General features: G+C 36.2%; 1 protein-coding gene across 5 annotated transcripts in view; it reads left to right on the top strand.

The window, feature by feature from the left end:
* The window catches only part of SKIC3 (SKI3 subunit of superkiller complex), a 77,636-nt gene that overhangs the window by 35,105 nt on the left and 18,654 nt on the right, over positions 1–23,877 (top strand). For all 5 annotated transcript variants that reach the window (XM_053663548.1, XM_053663549.1, XM_053663551.1 and 2 more), the window contains 16 exons: positions 542–718; positions 807–951; positions 1,095–1,173; positions 1,262–1,323; positions 1,431–1,487; positions 3,753–3,821; positions 5,470–5,544; positions 6,194–6,335; positions 8,412–8,505; positions 10,296–10,373; positions 12,095–12,219; positions 13,037–13,160; positions 15,530–15,748; positions 16,753–16,825; positions 20,607–20,660; positions 20,841–20,952. In XM_053663548.1, coding sequence (XP_053519523.1) covers positions 542–718; positions 807–951; positions 1,095–1,173; positions 1,262–1,323; positions 1,431–1,487; positions 3,753–3,821; positions 5,470–5,544; positions 6,194–6,335; positions 8,412–8,505; positions 10,296–10,373; positions 12,095–12,219; positions 13,037–13,160; positions 15,530–15,748; positions 16,753–16,825; positions 20,607–20,660; positions 20,841–20,952 — 1,685 coding nt within the window. The remainder of the gene's footprint in view (positions 1–541; positions 719–806; positions 952–1,094; positions 1,174–1,261; positions 1,324–1,430; positions 1,488–3,752; positions 3,822–5,469; positions 5,545–6,193; positions 6,336–8,411; positions 8,506–10,295; positions 10,374–12,094; positions 12,220–13,036; positions 13,161–15,529; positions 15,749–16,752; positions 16,826–20,606; positions 20,661–20,840; positions 20,953–23,877) is intronic.

The following is a 23,877-nucleotide window of genomic DNA, read 5'->3' as shown; positions in this document are numbered from 1 at the left end:
TGGTTTCAGAGAGTAAAAATGGTTTGGACCACCAAATATATTTGGTATGTCATACATTTACTAGTCTTTTTTATTTTTTTTTCCAGAAGGTTTAAAAACAAAACCGTGAGTTTACAGTAATCAACTGTTAAGAGAGTTCTCAGTTTTACTGCTTGGTTATGGTCCAAAGAAAGAACATAGTTTTAAAAAAGTCAATATTAAAGGTAAATTGGTTCAGAAAACATTGATATATTTATGTGGTTTCTGCTACTTTTTACAAAAGTAATGAAGAGTACCAAAGAAATGTTTGTAAAATTTTTGGCACTTAAAATAATCAATTCATTCTCCTTCATTCCCTTCCTTTCTTCTTCCTATTAGGGAAGTGAAAAGATGTAATTCAGTTCCAAGGAATTTAGTAAATCATTCACTGCTCTTAATTAAGGAATTAGGTTTAATCAGGATTGTGTGTATAATATTTTTGTTTTAATTGTACACAGTAGTGAGAGAGATAAAGTCTGTACTTTTTGGATATAATTTAAAAGAATTCCACTTTTTTTTTCAGGGCTCTGCAGCATCGAGCTGATGTGTCTTGCCTTTGGAAGCTGGTCGGGGATGCCTGTACTAGTCTCTATGCTGTCTCACCATCTAAAGTGAATGTGCAAGTTTTAGGAGTCCTTCTAGGTCAGAAAGAAGGAGAACAAGTATTAAAGAAAAATGAGCTCCTCCATCTTGGAGGAAGGTAATTTACAAAGATTGCCAGAGCATGACATTCAAATTAAATTAGGATGTTATAACAAAACATAATACTCACTTTTATGTTTCTGTAGGTGTTATGGATGTGCATTAAAACTGATGTCTACATCTAACACATGGTGTGATCTTGGGATTAATTATTATCGCCAGGTACAACATCTAGTAGAAACAGGCAGCAACACAAACGACCTTAAAGAACTGTTGGAGAAATCATTACAGGTAAGGTTTTGAGAAATTAAAAAAAACTAGTTTTCTGAAAGATAGTTTTGATAATGTAAATAGCGATTTCACATAAACCACATTTATCTTAATATAAATGTTGACATTCAAAGGATTAAAATTAATCTAATTTTACTTTTCAGTGTCTAAAAAAGGCAGTGAGACTCAATAGTAATAATCACCTATACTGGAATGCTCTTGGTGTGGTTTCGTGTCACAGTGGTAAGAATTGCATTATACTTCAATAGTTGTAGAATATTGTCTATTTCAAGTAATAAAGCTCAGTTTCATCAAATTCTGTATTTTTCAGGTATTGGAAATTATGCCCTTGCTCAGCACTGTTTCATCAAATCAATCCAATCAGAGCAAGTTGTGAGTGTTTTATCTATGAAAAGAACTTCAAAATTTAGTGTTAATAATTTTCTGACTCTTCTATGTAGACAAGGGAACTAATTTTTATTCATATATATGTTTTTCAGAATGCTGTTGCATGGACCAACTTGGGAGTATTATACCTTGCAAATGAAAAGATTGAGGTAAATGTGTTGTCTTTTGTCACATTGAAAATAAAGAACGTTTTCTATATATGATTTCTTCATAATAGCTCATCTTCTTATGGAGAAATACTGTGTACATTTTTATCTATCCAGTGTGCTCTCTAATGAATGTGTAAGATTTATATTCTTTTGTATACCACTCAAGAAATTTATGGTTTTATAATTATGTTTATTTTTCATTTAGAGATTAAAACAACTCTAGTACGAACTGTTTGAATGTTTTTCTTTTTATCTGTAAACATGTAAGAGGAGTGCCATGTAGGTGGTTTGGGGGGGTAGGGTGATGGAATATGGGAAAGAATTAGCACTCTATCAACTTACTTAACGTTTGCTTGTGTGATTTTGATTTGACTTTAGCAGATATTAACTCCTTTGTGATCCACACATAATTTGTCATACTCAAACAGTTATACATTAGAGAACTGTGTGTTTATAGATCATGGTTAGAAGCTTCTACAAATCTACATATAACATACTTGTATTGTTTTATGTTTTCAGCCACTATATTGAACATCAGCATTTTAAAACTATATTTTATTGATTATGCTATTACATTTGTCCCAGTTTTTCTTTTTCTGACCCCCTCTACCTGTATCCCCCTTCCTTCCAGCAGTCACTCCCCTTAGTCATGTCCATGGGTCATGCATGTAAGTTCTTTGGCTACTCCATTTCCTGTATCATTCATAACCTCCCCTATTTCTTACCTTCCCATTGTATTTCTTAATTCCTGGACCTTTTTGCAATTCTTCCCCTTCCCACTCCCAGCTGATAACCCTCCAAATAATCTCCATATCTATGACTCTGTTCCTGTTCTAGGTTTGCTTAATTTATTTTTATTTCTTTTAGATTCAGTTCTTGATAGTTGAGATTTTGTTGCCCTTTTAATGTTCGTTTGTAGTTTTGATCTTTTTTCTTAAATGAGTCCCTTAATATTTCATGTAATAATAGCTTGGTGATGATAAACTCCTTTAGCTTTACCTTGTATGGGAAGTACTTTATCTGCCCTTCCATTCTAAATAATAGCTTTGCTGGATAGAGTAATCTAGGTTACTCTAGATTACTTGCTTTTCATCACTTTGTATACTTCTTTGAGTACTTCTTGCCTGCAAAGTTTCTTTTGAAAAAGCAGCTGACAGTCTTATGGGAACTCCTTTGTAGGTAACTCTCTGCCTTTCTCTTGCTGCTTTTAAGATTCTCTCTTTATCTTTAACCTTTGGCATTTTAATTACAGTGTGTCTTGCTGTGGTCCTCTTTGGGTTCAACTGTTTGGGACTCTCTGCTTCCTAGACTTGTATGTCTATTTCTTTCACCAAATTAGGGAAGTTCTTCATTATTTTTCCAAATAAGTTTTCAATTTGTTGCTCTTCCTCTTCTCCTTCTGGAATCCCTATGATTCAGATGTTGGTACCTTTGGGTATGTCCCAGAGTCATCTTACATTATCCTAATTTTTTTAAAATTGTTGTTTCTTCATTCTGTTCTGGTTGAATGTTGATTTGGAACATCTTTATGTTCCAAATCGTTGATTTGAATCACAGCTTCCTTTCCTTCAGTTTTGGAACCCTGGCTTGTGTGATCTGACCTGGAGCTGGGTTTGCTCACTCCCAAGGTAAAAACCCTCTGATTTTTATTCACCACACCTGAAGGTCGGACCACTTATTCTGCCATTGCTGCTCTGTGCCATATTGTGTCCTCTCTGTCCCAACTGCCTGTCTCTGCCCCTCCTACCCCTATGGATAAATTTGGCTTCTTGAAATCCTTGGTTGTCAGACTTCCGTACAGTTCAATTTTCTGGCAGTTCTGGGTTTTTTTTGATTTGATGTTAGTTGTGATTCTTGTGGTTGTACTAGGAGACAAAGCTAGTCTACCTACGCCTCCATCTCGACCAGAAGTTCCTGCATATCATCCTTTTAAAATAGAGTTAGTAATCTTCTTAGGACTATATTAAGTCACAGCAGAGATTGCTTTAGAAGATTGTAAATAGAATAAAGGAAAATAATGTGGATCTTAAAATATGTGAAAATATATTTTTTTAATTTATACAAAATGCCCTGACCAGCGTGCTTTAGTGTTCTGGTGGACACTGTTTTAAACATTGTTAATTGTGCTTAAACAGTTTTTGGTTCATATGTGTTTATGCTGATAAGTCTGGCTTTTCTTATTCTCTTTATGATTTTAACATGAACAATTTAATATTAAATTTATGAAATGACTTAATGTATTATTTTTTTGCTTTTCTTTCCTAGCAAGCTCATGAAGCTTTCAAAATGGCTCAGTCCCTTGATCCATCTTATTTAATGTGCTGGATTGGACAAGTAAGATATATAACATTTTAGTTATTAACAATTCTGTTGATATAAATAACCTATTAATATAAAGTGTTATAAATGCCCTATTAATATAAATAACAATGATAATTATGATTACAGATGACATTTGAGGACTTTTTGCCAGTCACTGTGCTGGGCTCTTTGTATACATTATTTCAGTTCAACTTTCATCAGTGCTTTAAGTTAGTGGTAGTTGTTAAACTTTTCATAGATGTGGAAATTGAAGCTCAGAGATCCTAAGTATTGTGCCCAAGGTCATACAGCTTGCAATGATTAAACTTTGATTTGGAGGGGCTTTGAACCTCATCAGTCTGACATTATTATATTTAAAAATAAACCAAGAGCTCCCTTAATATGTATTTACCCCCCATAAACATTTATGGAGATCATTTTTATTATATTTTATTAAAATCTTCATAATTTGGTTTGGTACTTGTTTATATGAATCTTCCCACTACCACCCATCCCCCTGAATTTAGATTTTTGTATTGCAAAATAAGAATCAGGATACTTGGTTAATAATCTTGACTCTATCATTGACTAAGGTTTTAACCTTAAAACTGCTGGATTTCAGTGTTTTCACCTGAAAAAGAAGGGGATTAGAAAGAGTAACCTCTAAGTCCTGTATAGCTAGAAAATTGTACTGAATTACTAAGTGGTTGATTTATTTTGGTTCAGAGAATAGTAGAAGCATCACCCATGTCAGAAAATCATAAATCTGGGTTTTGATATTCTTTACTGTACTTTTGACTCAGTCTGATTCTTGTTAATTGGTGAAGCAAACAGAATTAAGGCAAACTTCCTATTTCCATTAACTGTGGTAGCATTTGGGAGCAACGTCACTACTATGCTAAGTTCTGTGTAAGGTACTGGACTCAGGGGCTCAAGAATTTTCATTTCTAACTGTCCTGAGGGACGGCACTGTGCTGGTCCAAGGACTTCACCTGAGTAGTACTGCATAGGTCCACATTGTAGATGCCATCAGAAAACATCTATTTTTAAAAATTTTTCAAATAATTTAGTTGTTAAAAATAGTTTATTTCAGGAAATAACTGGTAGGTTTAATTTAAATGGTAACAATAGAAGTGAAACATTAATTTTGTAATTATATTAATAATATATGATAACTAAAAAGCCCTGATTTCTTCTAAAAGATAGATGAGGTTGAAAGTAATTTTAATTTGTTATGTAGTCTGTAAAGTCAGTAGCATAGGTGTAATATTTAAAATTCTGAAGCAGTTTTAAAAAATAAGCATGTTGTGACTTTACCTGTATCTGTGGAAACTAGGAGTGAGGACCTGCTTTTAAAAAAGCTACCCAGGTGATCCTGTGATAATCCTGTTCCGGACAAATACCAGTATGAATAATCAAGGGTGAGAGGGGAGGGAGAAGGTTACAGATGGAAGTCTGAAAGCATTTTTCAGCTTAAGGGCTGATATAGTAAGTCGTTCTTGTCCTCTGAGCTGTGTGACTGTGGTGGCCAGGCCTGAAGTTGAAGTTAACTCTGCTTTTCCACTCACCTACCAGTGTAAGCACAGCTCATAAACCTTTGTTTTTCCAGTTTCACTTATGACGACGATGATGATTACTCCTCTTAAACACATGAAGAAATTCTTTTTTTTTTTTCTTTTAGTCTCTAATTGCAGAGACAGTTGGAAGTTATGACACCATGGATCTTTTCAGGCACACTACGGAACTCAGCATGCATGTAAGAATTTGAACATTCTTCTCAGGGATTCATTAACGAGTAAAGCATTAAACCTTTTTGAGAAAATGGGTACTTAGTGGTATCAGATTTTTAACAACAGCATTTGTCTCTACTCTGTATTCTTTCCTGAAAGCAGAAAAGCTGTCTTTAATTAAAGAAGTTCTCATGTTTATCTACCTATTATCTTTCAAGATCTGATGAAGACATGACATTGGGATTTAGCAAATGCGGCAGTAGTCATGTAGACTAGAAACCAAGACTCTAGAAAACACATACATGAGATACGGACTAGGCTTGGTTGACATTTCTAGCTGATTTATGAAAGTGTTTTAGAATTCTTTTGATTGGTAGTTATTACTTCGACCTATGGGAATGGTGCTGAAAAGAAGCAGACTAACCCATCAGGCAGGCCTCTGTCTTCTGCACTTAATTTATCCCATTCGATTCCCTTACTTAGAGTTGAATCAAGTGACTTGAATGTGGTCTTAGCTGTGTTTTATCCTAGTGACCCTGTAAAGGCACTTAACAGTTGACTTAAAGAAGACTAAAATGTGATGTTTTCTGTATTGAAGTATATTGTTTCATTTCTTAATTTTTTTTCACGTATTTATTACCCAATGTCTGTTTGTTAACTTTGGCTTTTTTCAAGACTGAGGGAGCGATAGGTTATGCGTACTGGGTCTGTACAACACTGCAAGACAAAAGCAACAGAGAAACCGAGCTGTACCAGTACAACATCCTTCAGATGAATGCTGTCCCCGCAGCACAAGTTGTTTTGAGTAAATATGTAGGTAAGTCACCTGTTATATAATGGCAAGGTGTTTTAATAACTGTTGAAATAATTTAATGAATTTTACAAAGTAATTGATTTCAAGTTAAATACTGGCTTTTTTTTCCTCCCCAGTGGCCAGTCTACTTTTTAAACTTTATTTTAGTAAGGACTTTAGAAGAGTGATGAAATGTTAGCTAATAGTTCACGATAAAAGTGACTTCTGTGTTGTAGTAAAAAGCATTTGGCCTGAGCTGCTGATGCTCTGGCTCTGCCATTACTGTTTCTACAGCCGTGGGCCAAGTATTTTGCTTCCCTTGGCCTCTGTTAACTTTGGAAAATAGAGGTAATAATACCTAGGTTGTAGAGATTTGAGAATTAAATAAGATAATATACTTTAAGCTCTAAATCCAATGCCTTTAACTTCCCGCTTTAATACCTGATTTTTCTCTAAGATACTGGAAAAATAGATTTAGGCTTAGGAAAAGGACAGAATGGTGAAGTTTTATTAACCATCTATTATAATAATTTCCTTTCCTTGATACAACTACTATTGAGTTTGAATCTCTGTTCCATTATTTAGCAGCCATGATAATACCTTAGGCATACTACCAAATTGAATTTTAGTTTTCCTGCCTATAACAAACTAATGAAAATATTGATTGCTTAGGGTTTAAATAAGATGATTTATACAGAATGTGGAGAGTACCTGACATATCCTATATGCTCAAGAAATATTAGTTTTACTAGCAATTTTTGATCTTTTGACAGAATTATAGTAAAAGAAGCAAGGAGTTTAAGCAGGAATGCTGGCAGTTAAATAATAAAAAGAATCAGACAAATTGTGAAAAGCGGAAGAGAAAAGGCTTCATTGTAGATATTGAGAGGATTGTAATACTCTCCCTGCTCTGAGCCTGGGGCACTCGGGTGCATCGCACCCAGTTTACAGATCAGCCCTGTGGGGCATCCACATGTTAACAGTGTGCCAAAACAAATGACTAGTGAGTACCTAGAGCCTCTGAGAAAGCTTGTGATCAGAAGTGTTATTGATAGGTTTCCTTACAGAATGAGGAACATTTAAAAGGATTTATATAAAGAGGTAAATCTTTAACTTTCTGCAAAGTTCAGATATTTAGAACAATGAACAAATCACTTCCTGACAGTTCACTTAGTTACATTTTTAAGTCTGTAGTGGTGTCATAATGATAACATACTCATTTAACAAATTCAACTACATGTGCTTAGCCAAAAGTAAGTAAGTAGATTAGAAGAGAAATGAGGGCGAATACACAGAGAGTATGGTCTCATCATCTGTCCTGCTGACTGCCTCTGGGTGCTTGTGGATGGAAAGCACGGATCTTCTCTCACTCAGTTTGACTCAGTCTCTTTGTCTGGTAACTCGAGGATTTTTCAAGAAAAACTTTGTATGGTTTTCACCTTGTGCTTTGATGTTAGAACCTAACCATTGCCTAAGATATATGATCATACTCTCTTTTGTTAAACCATATAAAAGGTTTGAATGCTTGCTTCCCAGCACAACTTCAATCAGATCAGATGTGTTTCTGTTTTATACATCATCGGATGTTTGATGTTTTTTGACATTAAAATTTAAAAGTACTGTATTGGCAATACCAACATCATACTCTCTTTCTAGTATATAATACTGAGTTAATTTTCTTTTTAAAAATCCAGTTTCTATAGAAATTGGAACACAACCATCAAGAAAAATTATTGCTAAAATTAATCACAGGAAGGTTTAAGTGATTAGCCAAAGAACTGAATTTTCTTTATGAATTCAGTCAAGAGTTTTAACATGAGGTACATTTTCAAATGATTATACCATTAGGGATAAAAAATGTTTTAACTTTAGAACATTGAGTAGATAATAACTATAAATATTATTTAGTAATTTAGAAGAATTATAAAATGATTATTGGAATTTTATAGTCAAGATAATCAGACTACTATTCTTAACAATGTCAGTGATCTCAGGAGATGATCTGGTATTTAAGATATTGAATAAGTTGAAAATAAAACTAGTATTTTACAAACACAAACATTACGTACATTTAAAGAAAAGATATTTTTGGATTTCCAGAAAGAATTCAGAATTATGCTCCAGCTTTCACAATGTTGGGCTATTTAAATGAGCATCTTCAACTGAAAAAGGAAGCAGCAGACGCCTACCACAGGTAACTCTGCAGGTACTGGAGCTGTGCTCCTCTGTCGTCCTTTTTAAATTTCGTCTCACATTCTCATGAATAAGGTACTGAGTAAATGTTCTGATCTTCCCCCCAATCTTTCATAATCTAATATTACATCTTGGAAGGTGAAAGTATACAATCCAAATTTTGATCTGTATTTTCGCTTTTATTGCTTAACCCGAGAGAGAGGGAATAAAAAACAAAAACCAAACAGCTCCTCCCCTTTACACTTAGTCTGGCTTTATTAAATATTAATAATGTATTTGTTCAGAGAAGAAACCAGAACATTATATATTTGTTTGAGTCATTTCAGTCTACTATATATGTATCCTTTCAGAAAGTACTTGTGAAACTGCTGTGTGTCCAGCAGTGTCCTTGGCACTGGCAGTTTAGCAGGATTAAAACAGACACAAGCCCCTTTCTCCTGGAGCTCATGCTCTGGTTAGGGGAGATGCACAATAAACTAATAGACATCTGTGATGGGAATGATTGCAAAGAAAGAAAAACAAAGTCAAGGACCTGCAACTATAGAGCAGACAGTGAATTTGAGGTCAGTTTGTTAAAGAGGCAGCATGGCCTGGCCTGAACGCAGTGAAGCCACCAGCCATTCCATGGTCAGCACGAGAGCATTCCAGGCAGAGGGGCCAGCAAGAGCAGGGGCTTAGAATTAGGAGTGGCGTCAGCATGTCAAACACACAAGGACAGTGTGGTCAAGTGGAATGACCAGTCAGGAGAATGGTAGGACAGGGAATCAACTGGAAGGTTTGTTCTCTGCAAACTAATTGATTCATGAATAAGAAAATGACTGTTGATCTTGTGAGAACCAGATGAAGAATTGAAAGACCCGATTGCCTAACTTCTGGGATACATTCATGCCCTCAGTCTAAATAAATCAACTTTTAGAAGAGGCCTTTTAAAAAAAAAGAATAATTGAGGTATCCTAAATACTTTGCCACTTTTTAATGGATCTCTGTAGTTCAAAGACGTAATCACTAGATGGTACTGGAAGCTGTGTAATGAAGTTCTTATTTCTTCAGGTGCATGTGGAGAGAGGTTTATGAAAAACCACAATTCTATTTCTTTCATTCTTACAGTAAACTTGCCAGTAAACAAACTATATAAACATGATAGAATACAACAGTAGGCAGGATTTTTTAACAGAAAACTAGACATCTTTAGGGTACTCACTTTTGGGGATACATATTATAATTGCACATGTTGTAAATCTGACACTCGTTTTACCTTTAGCCGAAAATAGCAGCTACATCGTCACTTGGATACGCATCGCCCTTTCTTTTTAAAATTTTTTTAATTTAAAATTTTTAATTGTTAATTTTCTTGTTGTTCTATTACAGTTCCAAGTTTTTCCCCCATTGCTCTCCCCTGCCCCGCCCACCCCTGCCACTCCCATAGTCAGTCCCCACCGTGTTGTCCAGGTCCGTGGGTCCTTGATACATGTTCCTTGGCTCACCCCTTCCCCTTCTTTTCCCCATTATCCCTCTCCCTCCTCAATGAGCAAAGAAATCTCAAGTAGGATAAATAATTTCACTTAGGAGGTTCACTTTACTAAAGTAATTTTCCTGACATTCTAAAATCTTAAGTATTGAGTATTCTTTTGTGGTGCGAACTTAATAAAAATGTGAACAAATGTTATAACTAGCATATAAGAATTAGTAGAATTAAGTGAAAATAAAAATCTGAACATTAAGTTAATAGAAAATGGTAAAATAATGCTACTGCATAAAGATAATTTAAAATACCTTGTCTTTTTTTTTAAGGGCAATTTTGTTGTTACAGAATGCAGAAGACCAAGTTACTTATAATGATACAATTAGAAATTATGGCAGATTGTTATGGTAAGCATATTTTTCCCATTAATTCTGTGACCGTACTAGATTTTTCTGTTGAAAGCAATGGGACTATTGAGGTGGTGACCAGTTTCTAGAGTAGTGTGCTGGTGACATTCGTGCAGGATACAGAATTCCCACAGTCTCAGGTGGTGCTGACAGTGTCCTGTATCTGTAACAACACCTGACTCCAGTGGGCTTTATAAGGAGCAGGTTTAGAATTGATGGTTGTGGACTATATAAGAGAACATTTGAAGAGAGGCAGTTGCTCTCTCTAATAGTAGAAGCCTAGTTAATTGGAAGAATTAGGTTTAATCTGATTTTCTGTATGGTTTTTTAGGGAATGGACATTAGGAATTCAGAAACATTCTGAATTATTTTGAAATAGCACATGAAAATTTCTGTGTGTACGTTTTGGGGGTAGAAAGGGAGTCACATAGCTTCCTTCAGATTCTCAAAGATTTCTGGCTTCAAAAAAGTTTTCTTTTGAAAAGATTAAAAATGAATCCAGCTGTTTTAGAGGATAGAACTAGGACCAGAGAACAGGTATTATGGGAAGAAAGTCTTTGGCTCAAGGTAAAGAATCATTTCTCAGGTTGAGAGCTGCTCCCAATTCGAATGTATTTATTCATAAACAATCTAAGGTAGCCTTCTTCCTTTCATCGAAATATCTATCCAAATGTGATTTTACTGACTTTTAAATTTTCACCTTTATAAAGTGAATTTTAGAAGCAAAGATTGCTTGTATTTTTAGTTCCCACCCACACCCTGAGGATTAAAAAGAGTTTATGAAAATATTTCTAATAACATTAAAAATAGAAAGGGCTTCTGATTATAGTGATAGACTCTGAATAAGAATATCAAAGATACAGTATATCTATTCTAGGATGGCAGCTGAGCTTATACAGTTTCTCTTCATTTTTAAATAAGCAAAACAAGTTATTTTTTTTACATTAAAAAGTATTATATGTAGTACCACATAGAACAGTTTTTAATTCGTTCCTAATAAATATAGGAAAGGTAATATATAGTTTTGTCTGAGGAATTTTAATGTATCTATGTGTCCTCCAAAAAAATGGGTGTTCAGATAAACAGTGTACACCAGGGGTGCAAACTCATTGTCACTGGGGGTCACATCAGCTTTGCAGTTGCCTTCAAAGGGCCAAATGTAGAACTCCTTGCCCCTAGTTAAGGAGTAGTTACATTTATACAGTCCTAAAATTACATTCAGCCCTTTGAAGGCAACCGTGAGGCTGATGTGGCCCCCAGTGACAATGAGTTTGATACCCTTGGTGTACACGAAGGTTAGGTTTGATGCCAACGTAGATGTTCTATGACTTGTTAAGCTCATCAGAGTTGCTAGAACCTTACTTATGGGAGTAATATTTAACTAATGTATTAAGCTTAAAAATTTAGAATTTTGTATAAAAGTCAACTTGAAATTATTTTATAATTTGGGATTTTAATTCAAGTTTGTTTAAAAACTCTTCTCCATTTAGCAAAACTGGCCATTTTCACATTATTTAAAAGAAGCAAAGTGTGAAGCTAAATCTCCCTTGTATATCCTATGAGAAATAAATGATATGCCTTCTATTTTAAGTCTTTTCTGCAGCTTTAACTCTGAGAGATAAAGTTATTAAAAGAAACATGGTATAATAATGTTCTATATTTTGAAGATGTAAGCCAAAATTATTTTTTATATTAAAAGTAAGTTAAGTTTTGTTTCTTAGTGCCATTGGTGAATATGATAAAGCTATCCAGGCTTTTAAGTCAACACCCCTTGAAGAGCTAGAGGACATCATTGGTTTTGCATTGGCTTTATTTATGAAGGGTCTGTATAAAGAGAGCAGCAAAGGTGAGTATGTTTTTTGAAGCTGAAGGACACATCTTACTTTTCCAGGGCTGAGAGGAATTTGATCGTGAAGACCTTACATAAAGAAAGATGTATCGAGATGGGGTAGGGGTTGCAGTGTTTATTAAAATCTGACTAGGAGTCAGGACAGTATTAGGGACTTTTTATCGGTTTTGCCATTTAGTAGGGCATTGTGATGAATAGTTCTTATAGCAGTATCATGAGGTGAGTTTTATTTTCATTATTTAGATGAGGAAACCGAACCCAAGATCACTTATGGTTGACATAGGAGTTAGCATTTGAAAGCAGGCCTTTACTAATTCCCAGTGCTTAACTGTAAATTTTTGATGAATGAAGACCTCAACTTTTGTTAGTAATAGTATATTTTGGTTTCTGCAAAAGTGCTCATTGAGTGCATACTCACATACATGGGCCCAGCCTCTGTGTGTGCAGCTCACTGAGAGGATCTGTTCTTTGGTGGAGTTGTCGGTCTGCACCGGGGGTTTTGGTGCTCTCTCAGTGGCTGCTGGCCTCCACTTGTTTTGCAGATCAAGTGGCTGAGACCTACCTCCCTCCAGATACTGAAGGTAGAAATTAGGGAGTGTTACATAATAATTCTAATGATATTCCCAGAATCACCTGGGAACGACTAAATGAAATTAGGTTATAAAATTTTATTCTTGAGATCTAGGGAACAGTAAGATATTATTTTAGTTAGATCTTTTTTGAAAAATAGAATTAGGAAAGGAAAAATCCCATAGCTTGTCACTCAGGGTTGCTTATGTATTGTTTGCTCTTTGTTTCTAACCCTATGTAACAGCCTACGAGAGAGCCTTGTCTATTGTCGAATCAGAGCAAGACAAAGCCCATATCTTGACAGCTCTGGCAATAACGGAGTATAAACAAGGAAAAATGGACGTAGCCAAGACACTGCTATTTAAATGGTGCGTATAGTTGAAATCATTGCTTAATACGACCAGTTGCTTAAAGATTGGGTTCAGATTTGGATCAATGTCAAATGAAGACCCTAATGTTTTAAGAACTTTTTGATGAACAGAAGGGATTGGAAACCCCCCAACCTCTGAACTGGTAGTCACAGGTAGAACTAAAAATCATAGCTTAATTCTTAGTCCTGGATCCTTCCAGTCCTTCGGAATCATCCTGCACACTCTGTTTTATTTATTTCTGAAAAGAGTAGTGGGTCACCTAATCTAGTAGGATCTTAAAATTTTAATGAAGACAGTTGTAACTGCTTGTTTTCTGGCCTTCGGTGTCCCGAGAGATTTTTTCCTCTTTCCCTTTCAGGTTAACATGATAAAGTTCATTTAAAGTTGAGTCATTTTTTAAAAAATGCTACCAATACAATAAAAAAATGCTACTGTTACAACTTGTAACTATTTCTATATTTTTGGCTCAGTTAAAAAAAAAAGGCCTTGATATATGGGATTATTTTTACATGATATTTTTTGGCTTCTGGAATTTTCTTTTAGAATGTTGATCTTAATTTCTTCAAAAACAGTAAACAATTAATATATGCTGTTGGAGAGTGGTTCTCAGTGAGTTTCTTGGCATTTTCAGTGGCACGAATCCTCAGAATCCTCATGGTACAGAGTTGTCCCCCCACTGCAGGAAAATTGCATCTCTGTCCCCCACCCACTAGATGCTAACAACACTCCTCAGTCATTGTGAAAACCAAAAATTACCTCCGGGCATCTCCAAATTACCACCCTTCCTTATGTAACATGTTCAGAGAACCCAAATTTTCAAGTGACTTGGGGGCAAGAATCTTAGATATTAATGTATTAGAAACAATGAGATGAGTTTTGGGTTAAAACAGTAACCAAAATCATTTTGAACATTGGTAAAAGTGGAGAAAAATAATAGACTATAATCTCATCCTTTTCCTCTTCTCTTATAAGAAAGAAATAACTTTTACCTTCTTGTTTCATGTTGTTGGATCCAGGACTAGGTATTTTATCTGATTTATGTTTCTTTGTTTTTGATTCTCTGCATGTCATCTTTCAAACTTAATACTTACCAACTGTTCCCTTCCCGCCCCTTGGCATGTAACTAGGAAAAATTCTTTCTATGAAAAACTCAGTCCCCAAATTTTTATCAGTCTTGCTTGACATGCATATGTTGGGAACTAAGCAATGTCCTAGATGTTTATTTAAGGACAGCGAGTGTAAGTTCAATATATAAGGGGAAAATGTCTGGTCACCACCTTCACAGAATGTATCATGTTGAATGACTACATGTAAAGTCACTGGAACATGGTACAAGACAACATGCAGTTACTGAGTGTTCAGCACATGTAGCTCAATGGGATTTAGTTATTCCAGTAATAATTTAGATTTTTGTAGATTAGTATGAGTAGTTTTTTTCCCTTTTGAATGAAGGTGCAAATGAGAATTTCTTCTTTTACCATCAGTATTGTAATTTATATTTTACTATGTGTTTTTTTAGTTGTAACAATATACAGTGCAGTTACCGATATTGATAGAAATTGACATTTTTCCATATTTGAACTTTTACATCTCTTAACCCTTATTGTAAGAAGAGTTACTATGGATGCTCTGTGTAAGTGGTTAAGTCCAGAGCTGCCCATGAAAATTCATGGTTTTATACCTCTTTGTCAAAATTAGATTCTAAGCATTTTGTTTCCCCCTCCCCCAAACAGTACAAAGATATAGTGGTAGGTAGATAATATTTTGTAATGTTTTAAAAATTACTATTTTCATAAACTGTTTAAAAAGTGTTTGGAAGTTCCTCTGTTTCGTTATGGTACAGCATTCATAATTACTATTAAAAATACTAAGTTCGTTTTGTAAAACTTAGATGTAATGACCAGAAAAGAAATTTGGCCCTGGCTGGCGTAGCTCAGTGGATTGAGCGCAGGCCTGCAAACCAAAGGGTTGCTGGTTCGATTCCCAGTCTAGGGCACATGCCTGGGTTATAGGCCAGGTCCCCATGTGAGAGGCAACCACACATTGATGTTTCTCTCCCTCTGTAATGTCCTCCTTTCCCCTCATCTAAAAATAGATGAATAAAATCTTTAAAAAAGAAAGAAAGAAAGAAAGAAATTTGGCTATTGCTGCTCTGTGAAAGGCCATTGATACTCTTAAACAGTTTACATATTCAGGGAAATTGCTGTCCCAAGAAGCCAAGCAATTTGTTCTTATATTTACGTAAAGCTGGGTTTAATTTAGTGAGTCTTTTAAGTAAATTGCCTTTTCTACTAAATTTTAAATAGGTTTTAACAGTTATAGACTACTGTGTTCATGCTAATTGGCATTTAAAAATATGTTCACAGCTCTATCTTAAAGGAGCCAAACACAGAGAGCCTTCAAGCCCTGTGCGCTCTAGGATTGGCAATGCAGGATGCTACCCTGTCAAAAGCAGCACTTAACGAGTTACTGAAGCACGTCAAACAGAAAGACGACTATCCGAGGTGCCTTCTTACTTCAGCGATCTATGCGCTGCAAGGCCGCGGCGTGGCCGTGCAGAGACAAGCATCTAAAGCTGTTCACAGGTAAATTGGGGCTTGTGACCTCGGGCTCTGATTGTGCTTGATGAGGTGGTCTTTAACATTTGGAACTTACTAAGAATATAAAATGAAGTGGTAAGCATATACATTTGGAAATCAAAATGTGGCTTTATGAAGCTGTAGAATCAGCTGACTATACATATTATTTCACCTATGAAGATTTTCTTTAAAAAATTCAGTTAATAGAAATAGAAAACAGCCCTGCATGGCTCAGGTGGTTGAGTGTCAGCCTGCAAAGCCAAAGGTCACCAGTTCTATTCCTAATCAGGGCACATGCCTGGGTCGCAGACCTGGTCCCCAGTTGGGGCCTGTGAGACACATCCGATTGATGTTTCTCTTACACATCAATGTTTCTTTCCCTGTCTTTCTTCCTCCCTTTCCCCTTCTCTCTAAAAACAAGTAAAATCTTTCAAAGAGAGAGAGACACAACAGAAATTTTGCCTTTCCAAACTTTGTTTTAGTATGAAAGCCCTTATTAATTTTCCGGTTTGTGATGTTGTCAGTTTGTTATCTGATAGTGTCCATTCTGATGGTTTTAGGAACATTTTGGCCATGTAAGCATTCATTAGTGTATTCAAAATTTGGAAAGTAGAAAACTGTTATTACTAGTGCGGTGCTTATTTATTTTCAGCAGCAAAGTGTTATGTCAGTAGTTTCTGTTCCTTTCATAATTCTCACCTCTGTGTTTTCTTTGCACACAGTATACTACATTACTTAACCTTTCTTAATTAGATTTCTTGGCTTTGTAATCATCATGTTTCTGATTTTTTTTCTTATTTTTATAAGGACTGTTGGTGTATATAAGAGGTATAAAATATGTTTTCTAAAAATTAAGGCACTTTTAATTGCACATGGACAATTATATGAACTTGTTTTAGATGTCTAAAGGATTTTAAACTTAAGTACTAAATAAAATGTTGGTTGCTTGCGCTTTTTGTGGATAAAGTAACTCCCACCTCAGCTCTCTCTACCTTTGACGGTCTCTGTAGCAACCCCGCCGATCCGGCTCTTTGGTCTCTGTTGTCCCGAGTGGTTGCTCAGCATGCTCAACGAAATGCGAAGGTGAGTAATGTTCTAAATGCCGGCAAAAAAATCCAGCAACTTGTGATGTGGTAAATAGTATAATTTTAAAGTATTAGCATTATCATCCTAAAAAAATTAACTAATACAGCAAGGGAGTTCTGCTCTTTAACCGAATTTTCCATTGTTTATTTGACAAGTATTACATTGAGTTTCTGCCACCTACTCTTGTGCTACTTTGGGTGCGATGGGTGAGAGAGTCAGGGGGGCTTTTTTGAACACACAGATTATGTCAATAGCCATATGAAGAGGTTGTGCTTGCCATGTTGCCATTTAAGAAGCATTAGCTATTGTACTTTTGAATCCCAAAAGATAATTTTATTTAAAAGCTCCTTAAAGATAAAATAAGCACTAGAACACTGTTAATATTTAAAGATGTAACTCTAAACATGGAGTCATTAATGTTCTGTGCAAGGGATTACATACTGTATTTTAGTTCATAAAAGCCGAATATTTTCAGGAGTCTAGAAAGTTGTTTTTCTTTTTAGAGAGAGCATTTTTTAGCTGCCGTGGGTAATAGGAGCTTTCATTGCTTACTTAATTAGTCGATAAACATAATGAAAGTAGCAAATAGGTTTTGAATGCTTACTGCATCTGCAAATTCCAGTATCTGAAGTCTGCAAGGGCCTGTGTTGGTCATTCATGTGTGATGGCTTGGTCTCTTTGCTTACCTGATTGTGTGTACTTGAAAATTCTGTATGGAAATAGTTTGGGACCTAGGATGAAGGTACCTTTCTATTCATAGAAATTGTACTTATTTCTGCCAGCTGCTTGAGAGTGTCAACAGTCTGGAACCACCTTAAACAAGGCTTAGAGCTTGAGGTTTCTGGGCCAAACTGGCTACTATGTGGCTGGGTTTCAAGGTCATTTGAAGCATGGTTTACTTTTGATTCATCTTTAACCCAAGGGTATAGACTCTTGGGGTCTCAGCTTTATAATTCCCCCTTGTTATGTGAGCCCTGGACCTTGATATCTGACCCCCTAGCCCGTGTGTCCTTCAAAATGAAAATTCAAATTTGTTAGAATCTGCAAATGGCAGAAGTGGCTTCCCTCTTATCTCTCTGGATTCTAGTTTTAACTCTTAGTTTTGGCCTGGTAAGACCTTAATATCTTGTCAGTTATTCAATGCTTTGAAGCATACATGTTTTTAAAATCTTATTCCAGTGCTTCTCAAGCTTTAATATGCAAATAGAATCACCTGATGGTCTTATTAAAGTTCAGATTCTAATGCACTAGGTATGGGATGCAGCCTGCTAGTCTGATTCTGCTGGTGTACAGACCACACGTTGAGTAGCAGAGCAGCATTTTTATATATTTTGTCATTTGATCCCAACATATGAAGTTGGCACAGTTAATGTCCACTTTATAGAGGAGGATGCTAGAGACATGGAGATGAAATAACTTGTACAAATCATAGCTAGTGGTTATGATGATGGTTAACCCACCTCTAAATCCTGAGTCCTCTTTCTGCCTACTGTGCTGTCTTTCTTCTTTTTAATCCATCTTCTATTTGTTTTATGTTGACATTTTTAAAAGTTCATTTTTAGCACTTTTTCATTTTTTAAAATTTCATTGTTCAAGTACAGTTGTCTGCTTTTTCTCCCTCACCACCACCCCCGCCCTCACCCGTTCCCACCTCCCTCCCCCGATTCCACCACCCGCCCCCCTTTGGTTTTGTCTGTGTCCTTTATAGTTGTTTCTGAAAACCCTTCCTCTTTTTGCCCTCGTTATCCCCTAAATACAGTTTTGAAAACATTTCTGGTACACTTACACACTTCTCATATAAAATGAAGACTGCAGTATGCTTCTGATTTAAAATGAAATCATCCTCATTTCTTTTCCAGGTAAAACATCTAATTGAATTTTTAAAAATGAAGTATTTCAAATCAGCTTTATGAAACCTGTTATATGTTTCTCTTATTTTAGTATTGAGCATTGAAGCAGTGATGAGCCTCATGGTCCTCTAAACTTAATTTGTTTTACTAGGGATTACAGAAGTTTTTAAGCTAGTGGTTTTTTGTGGGAAAATTATGTTAGTTTATCTTATAATAGGTTTTGTGGTCTCTTGCCCTGGCTATCTCTTTTTCTCTTTCAGTCTATGACAGTCTTTTATATTGTTAGAAAACATGTGCATTTGTGTGGTATCACTGTAAAATCGTATAACTTTTAGATCTGTATTGGGTAGAGTTCAAATTATTATAGTAAAAAATGATTTTCGTTCATAAAATATTAAATTAGTCTTTTAAAGCAATAATAATGAGTGATACTTAAAGGAGTTAAAGCATTGTGAATGTGATAAAACTGAACCTTTCAAATGATTAAATGGAGATTTTATCAGTCTCAATTTTTATTATTTTGTGAAAGTTTATGTGTGGGGGCAACTTCTTTGCGAGTCCCCCCCCCCCATGCCATGGACACACGTGAATGAATAAATATGGCCGAGACAATGTTACCAAACAAGAGGTCCAAGGGAGGGGCAGTACAATATTCGGCCCACCTAGGAATGCCGAAAACTGCTATACAACAGGGGCCCCTCCCAAAAACAAAATACTAAAATCTACTGGGCTCTTCTGTCCGCCACCAATTGGAAAGACATCTCTCAATGCCAGAGATTTGTGAAAAGGAAACGAACTGTTTATTTAATGCTATTCAGGCCTAATGCCACCACTAAAATAGCAAAGTCCTGTAGGGAATACACCTACACCCACACAGCGCTCCCTTCTCCCACTGTCCCAACTCTGGGTACCGTAAATCAGGAAAAGAGCACACGTCTGTGTTGCAGGCCACTGGCACCGTCAGCTGTGTCACTGTGCAGGATCTCGAGTTAATCCAAAGTACTGTGGTACCCTCTCATGGTCCACTGGCAAGAGTCCTTTGTATTCATCTCTTCCCCCTCGGGGGGGGTGGTGGTGAGGACATTCTGTATGTTTCTCCAATATTCCTATACACTTTGAATTCTGGACACCATTCCAAATCCTTTTTTTTTTGCCCCCCCCCTTGGCTGCACCCTGTATCAACAAGATGAGATCTGTTTAGGGGAGGAGGAGTGGGCTGTGGCCAGTTTCTCAGGGGAGACAAAGGCCAGCAGCAGCCAGTTTCTCCGAGGAGAAAAAGGCCTCGGGTGCCCTCTTCCATAGCCTTTTATTGGGTTGTAATACACAGGAATACAGGGTGGCAAGGATCAAACAGTAGATAACATTTCAAAGAGATCTGAGGGCTTAGTATGAGTCAGAGTCTGTCAGGAACAGAGTTTTAGGGTTTCCTGCTTGAACCCTTAACATATGAATGAAAGCACTCTTAGCAGAGCAGATTTCACAGATTTATCAGGAAGTCTTTGTGATGCCAGATTTTTCCCCAGGGCATGCTCTGGCAAGGCAAGAAGCTGCACCCCTCCCCATCAGGTGCAGCTCCTTGGGGAGCTGCACGCTATAAGGGGGTCCCCACTCTCTAAGGGGATTAGAGCCAGGAAGCGCCTCTCCGAGAAGACCTGGGGAAGTGATCGAGTCTGTCTTAGGTTGTCCCCCTCCCCCCTGCTGTGAGGGGTCTTAACCATCATTGACTTCCGACCAAGCTTTGAGGGCAGGGAGAGGAACTGAGGCAGCATTTGCTACCAGAGACAGGCTTTGTCTCCTGCGGCTGGCATTCCAAAGGTCGTCCTTCTCACCCTTAGCCACAAGGGATAGAGAGACAATTCCTAAAACTAGGCAGAGCAGTCTACAACATTTATGCATTTATTTAAATAACCAGTTCTTTTCTATTATAGGGAGGTGCTGTAGCAGGAAATGTGGCTCATATTCTGGACTCAAATCATGGAAAGGTTAGTTTGCCCCAGTAAAGGAAATGTTTTGCTTGATAAATAATATTATTGATGAAAGAATAATTCTTCTTCCTAGGCTTAGGGGTCACATCATATCCAATAAAGTCATACTTTTAGTTACTTTGAAAGCTAGGGTGCTATAAAGAGAATTGCCTAACACCCTTCCTTTCTCTTACATAGAAGGCGTTACTGTACACTGCAGTAAACCAGTTGGCTATGGGAAGCAGTTCAGCAGAAGATGAAAAAAATATTGCACTGAAGACCATTCAGAAGGCAGCGCTCCTTTCTCCAGGTGAATACAATATAATTTACTTTGTTAATTAGGATTCTATTCATCTTTCATTCGTGATTTAGGGGAGCAAAGCTTGTATTATGAAGTAATACAAGGGAATTTTAAGAAAATATTTGAAAAATTTACATATAAATATTTGATTATCTACATTTGGCTAGTGATAATTAAGAGGCAATCAATTATTGAAGGAGGTTCAAAGGAATATCTGCTCAAAGATAATTTATTACCTGTTATTGAAAATCTGAATTTATATATTTTCAAGAAGTAGTTTTATTTTCATTTTTTGTTAGGTTTTTTTAGTAAGGTTTACCTATAGCTACTAATTATTGGATGAACATATTTTGTTAATTTTTTGTGTAGTTAGCTCCTTGAAGATTGGAAATATGTCTTCTGTGGTTAGAAATGTCGAGTGCTGGCCTCGCCTGCACCAGCTTTTCCTAGCTCTAACCGGTGTACCATATGCATGTCATCCATCACAAAGGTCCTGGGGAACCGCATTTGGACTGCGTCAGCCTGCTCCTGCTGCCACAGAAGGCAGGGATGGCTAGCGGTGTAGGGTTAAGAGATGTATTCTTATATACTATTATTTTTAATATGAAATACAGCATTAAATAAATCATTTACTCCCCAGACCATGTCAAACAGTTGTTAGAGCAGAATGCAGTTGCTTTTGGACAGGGATTGTTGGGAAACAAATTTTACAAAGAACAGATTCTATGTTACCTTCACAGTAAGTGGTAAAGGCCCCAATTAAACTGCAAAATATCTAACATATCAGAGAATGTTTTATAAAACAAGTAAACAGACCCATATCCTGTTGCTTATTATTTCTTTCATTTTCAAAATAAAAGAGACCCTCAACATTTGAGTTTCTTACACATTGGGTATGCTTCTGATTTTTGGAGCAGTTTTCAAGCAAGTATTAGATGGAATTACTCTGAATAATTCTTATTGTGATCCACAGTTATAGAAGATCTGTTAGCCTTTAAGTGGCCTAAACTTTAGAAAGGCGATATTGCCCAAATAAGGTTCTCTCTAATGATGTTTTCTGATTTTCCTATATTATCTGGAGAAATACATACTTAAGGAAGCAAAGTCATCTATAAGATGCTAATAATGAGGACCGAGTGATGAAGATGAGTACCTGCTTGAGATTTGTCTTTGGAGTCCAGTGAAAGTGAATATAATTGTAGTTACTGTAGAAGCTGTACATGTAGTTTTTGTAGATCTTTAGTTGAACAAAGTACAGTTTTGATAGATGGTACTCCAGTGGATCTTTTCAGGAATTTAAATGTAATCCCAAGAATTTAGAATTAAATGGAAGGAAATCCAATTTTTGCTAGATTTACTGTTTCTGTGATACTAGAAGTATTTTTAGCAAATGATATTTAAAAATTTTTAGGTTTATAGTTTATACATTTTTTAAATATAATATTTATATTATCACTTGCCTAGGGAATTTGAGTTGCTGATTATCTATGAAAGAGTTCATGAAAACAGCAGTTCTTTTTAATCGTGACAGAACAAATATCTGGCAACTAATGTCCATTCCCCCTACCAAAATCTAAACAGTAGAATACCCTAAGATTCCTTAAAGGGTTGTTCAGTTAATTTTAGGAGTAGGTCACTGTTCAGAAGTTGAGTCCACCTCAGCCAGAATTATAGTACTTTAGACCTGATAGCATGTGAGCCATCCTCTAGTTCAGTTTCCTGAGAAAAATCCCGGAGGAAGAGCTGCCACGTAGCTCGTGTCCTTGTTAGACCTCAAACCCAGAGCTCGCACTAGGTCATGGCCTTGCATTATACAGAAATCAGATCTTATCGTAAATTCTAGGGAATGGCCCCCATTTCCTGATTCTGGAATTTATATTATGTAAGATAAGGTAGTCATCTGGGGTAGAAATTATTTGATAATATAGAGATATACAATTTTTTATAAAAGCTTTTGATCTACATAAGATTTCTATGATTCTTGTGCTCATAGCAGTAATACTGTTTATCTATAAATGATATATGTAGATTTCAGACTTTCGATAGGGGACATATACTGGATTGGGCAGTTAGGTTAAGAAAAAATGAACTAAAGCTAAAAATGTATGCTTAAATGACTATTCATTAACTAGCACCCCCTTGTGGAACTCTTATCTATTTGTTTTTTAGGGGTAGCAGGACTAAAATGGTAACCATTGATGTGAACTGCACAATCTACTCAAATGTGTAAAATAAAAGACCAAACAAATTTTAAAAACCTGAGTTCCAAGTCCCTTGCAGCCTTTTTTCATAGCTACCTTTCTTAAAAAGAGGAGTCTGTACTTGCAACCTCTGTTACTACATCTTCCACCCACTCCGTCAGACTCCCACTGCTCCCGCACTCCCCCCGCCTTGCATCCCTTCCTCTGAAGCTTCTTTGAGGATGTGAGGAAGGGAAGATAAAATGAATGAAAAGGTATATAATAAAAAAGAATTGCTTCACTTGGAATGAGAAGCTTTTTTATGATAAATTTTAATCACAATATGACAGCATTGTTAAAATGCTAACATAATATTTTTGTTATTGTTGTTCAGGTACAGTTGTCTCCATTTCCCCCACCACTCCCCTCCACCCAACCCATCCCCACCTCCCACCTTCAATCCTACCCACCTTTGGCTTTGTCCATGTGTCCTTCATACATGTTCCTGACAATCCTTTCCCCATTATCCCCTCCCACCTCCCCTCTGGTTACTGTCAGTTTGTTCTTAATTTCCATGTCTCTGGTTATATTTTGCTTGCTTATTTGTTTTGTTGATTAGGTTCCACTTATAGGTGGACAATACCGTATGAACTCACCTGTAAGACAAAGTGACTTTCATTCCTGGCTGTTAGAATATAGGTAAAGTGAAGTTGTCTTGAGCTTTTCCTTTGGCTCAGACTCTTCTTAAGAACTG

This window comes from Artibeus jamaicensis, unplaced genomic scaffold (genome assembly GCF_021234435.1).
Source record: "Artibeus jamaicensis isolate MK-2021 breed Jamaican fruit bat unplaced genomic scaffold, CSHL_Jam_final contig_3214, whole genome shotgun sequence".
Lineage (NCBI taxonomy): Eukaryota > Metazoa > Chordata > Mammalia > Chiroptera > Phyllostomidae > Artibeus > Artibeus jamaicensis.
This window is presented reverse-complemented; position numbering and strand designations above follow the sequence as displayed.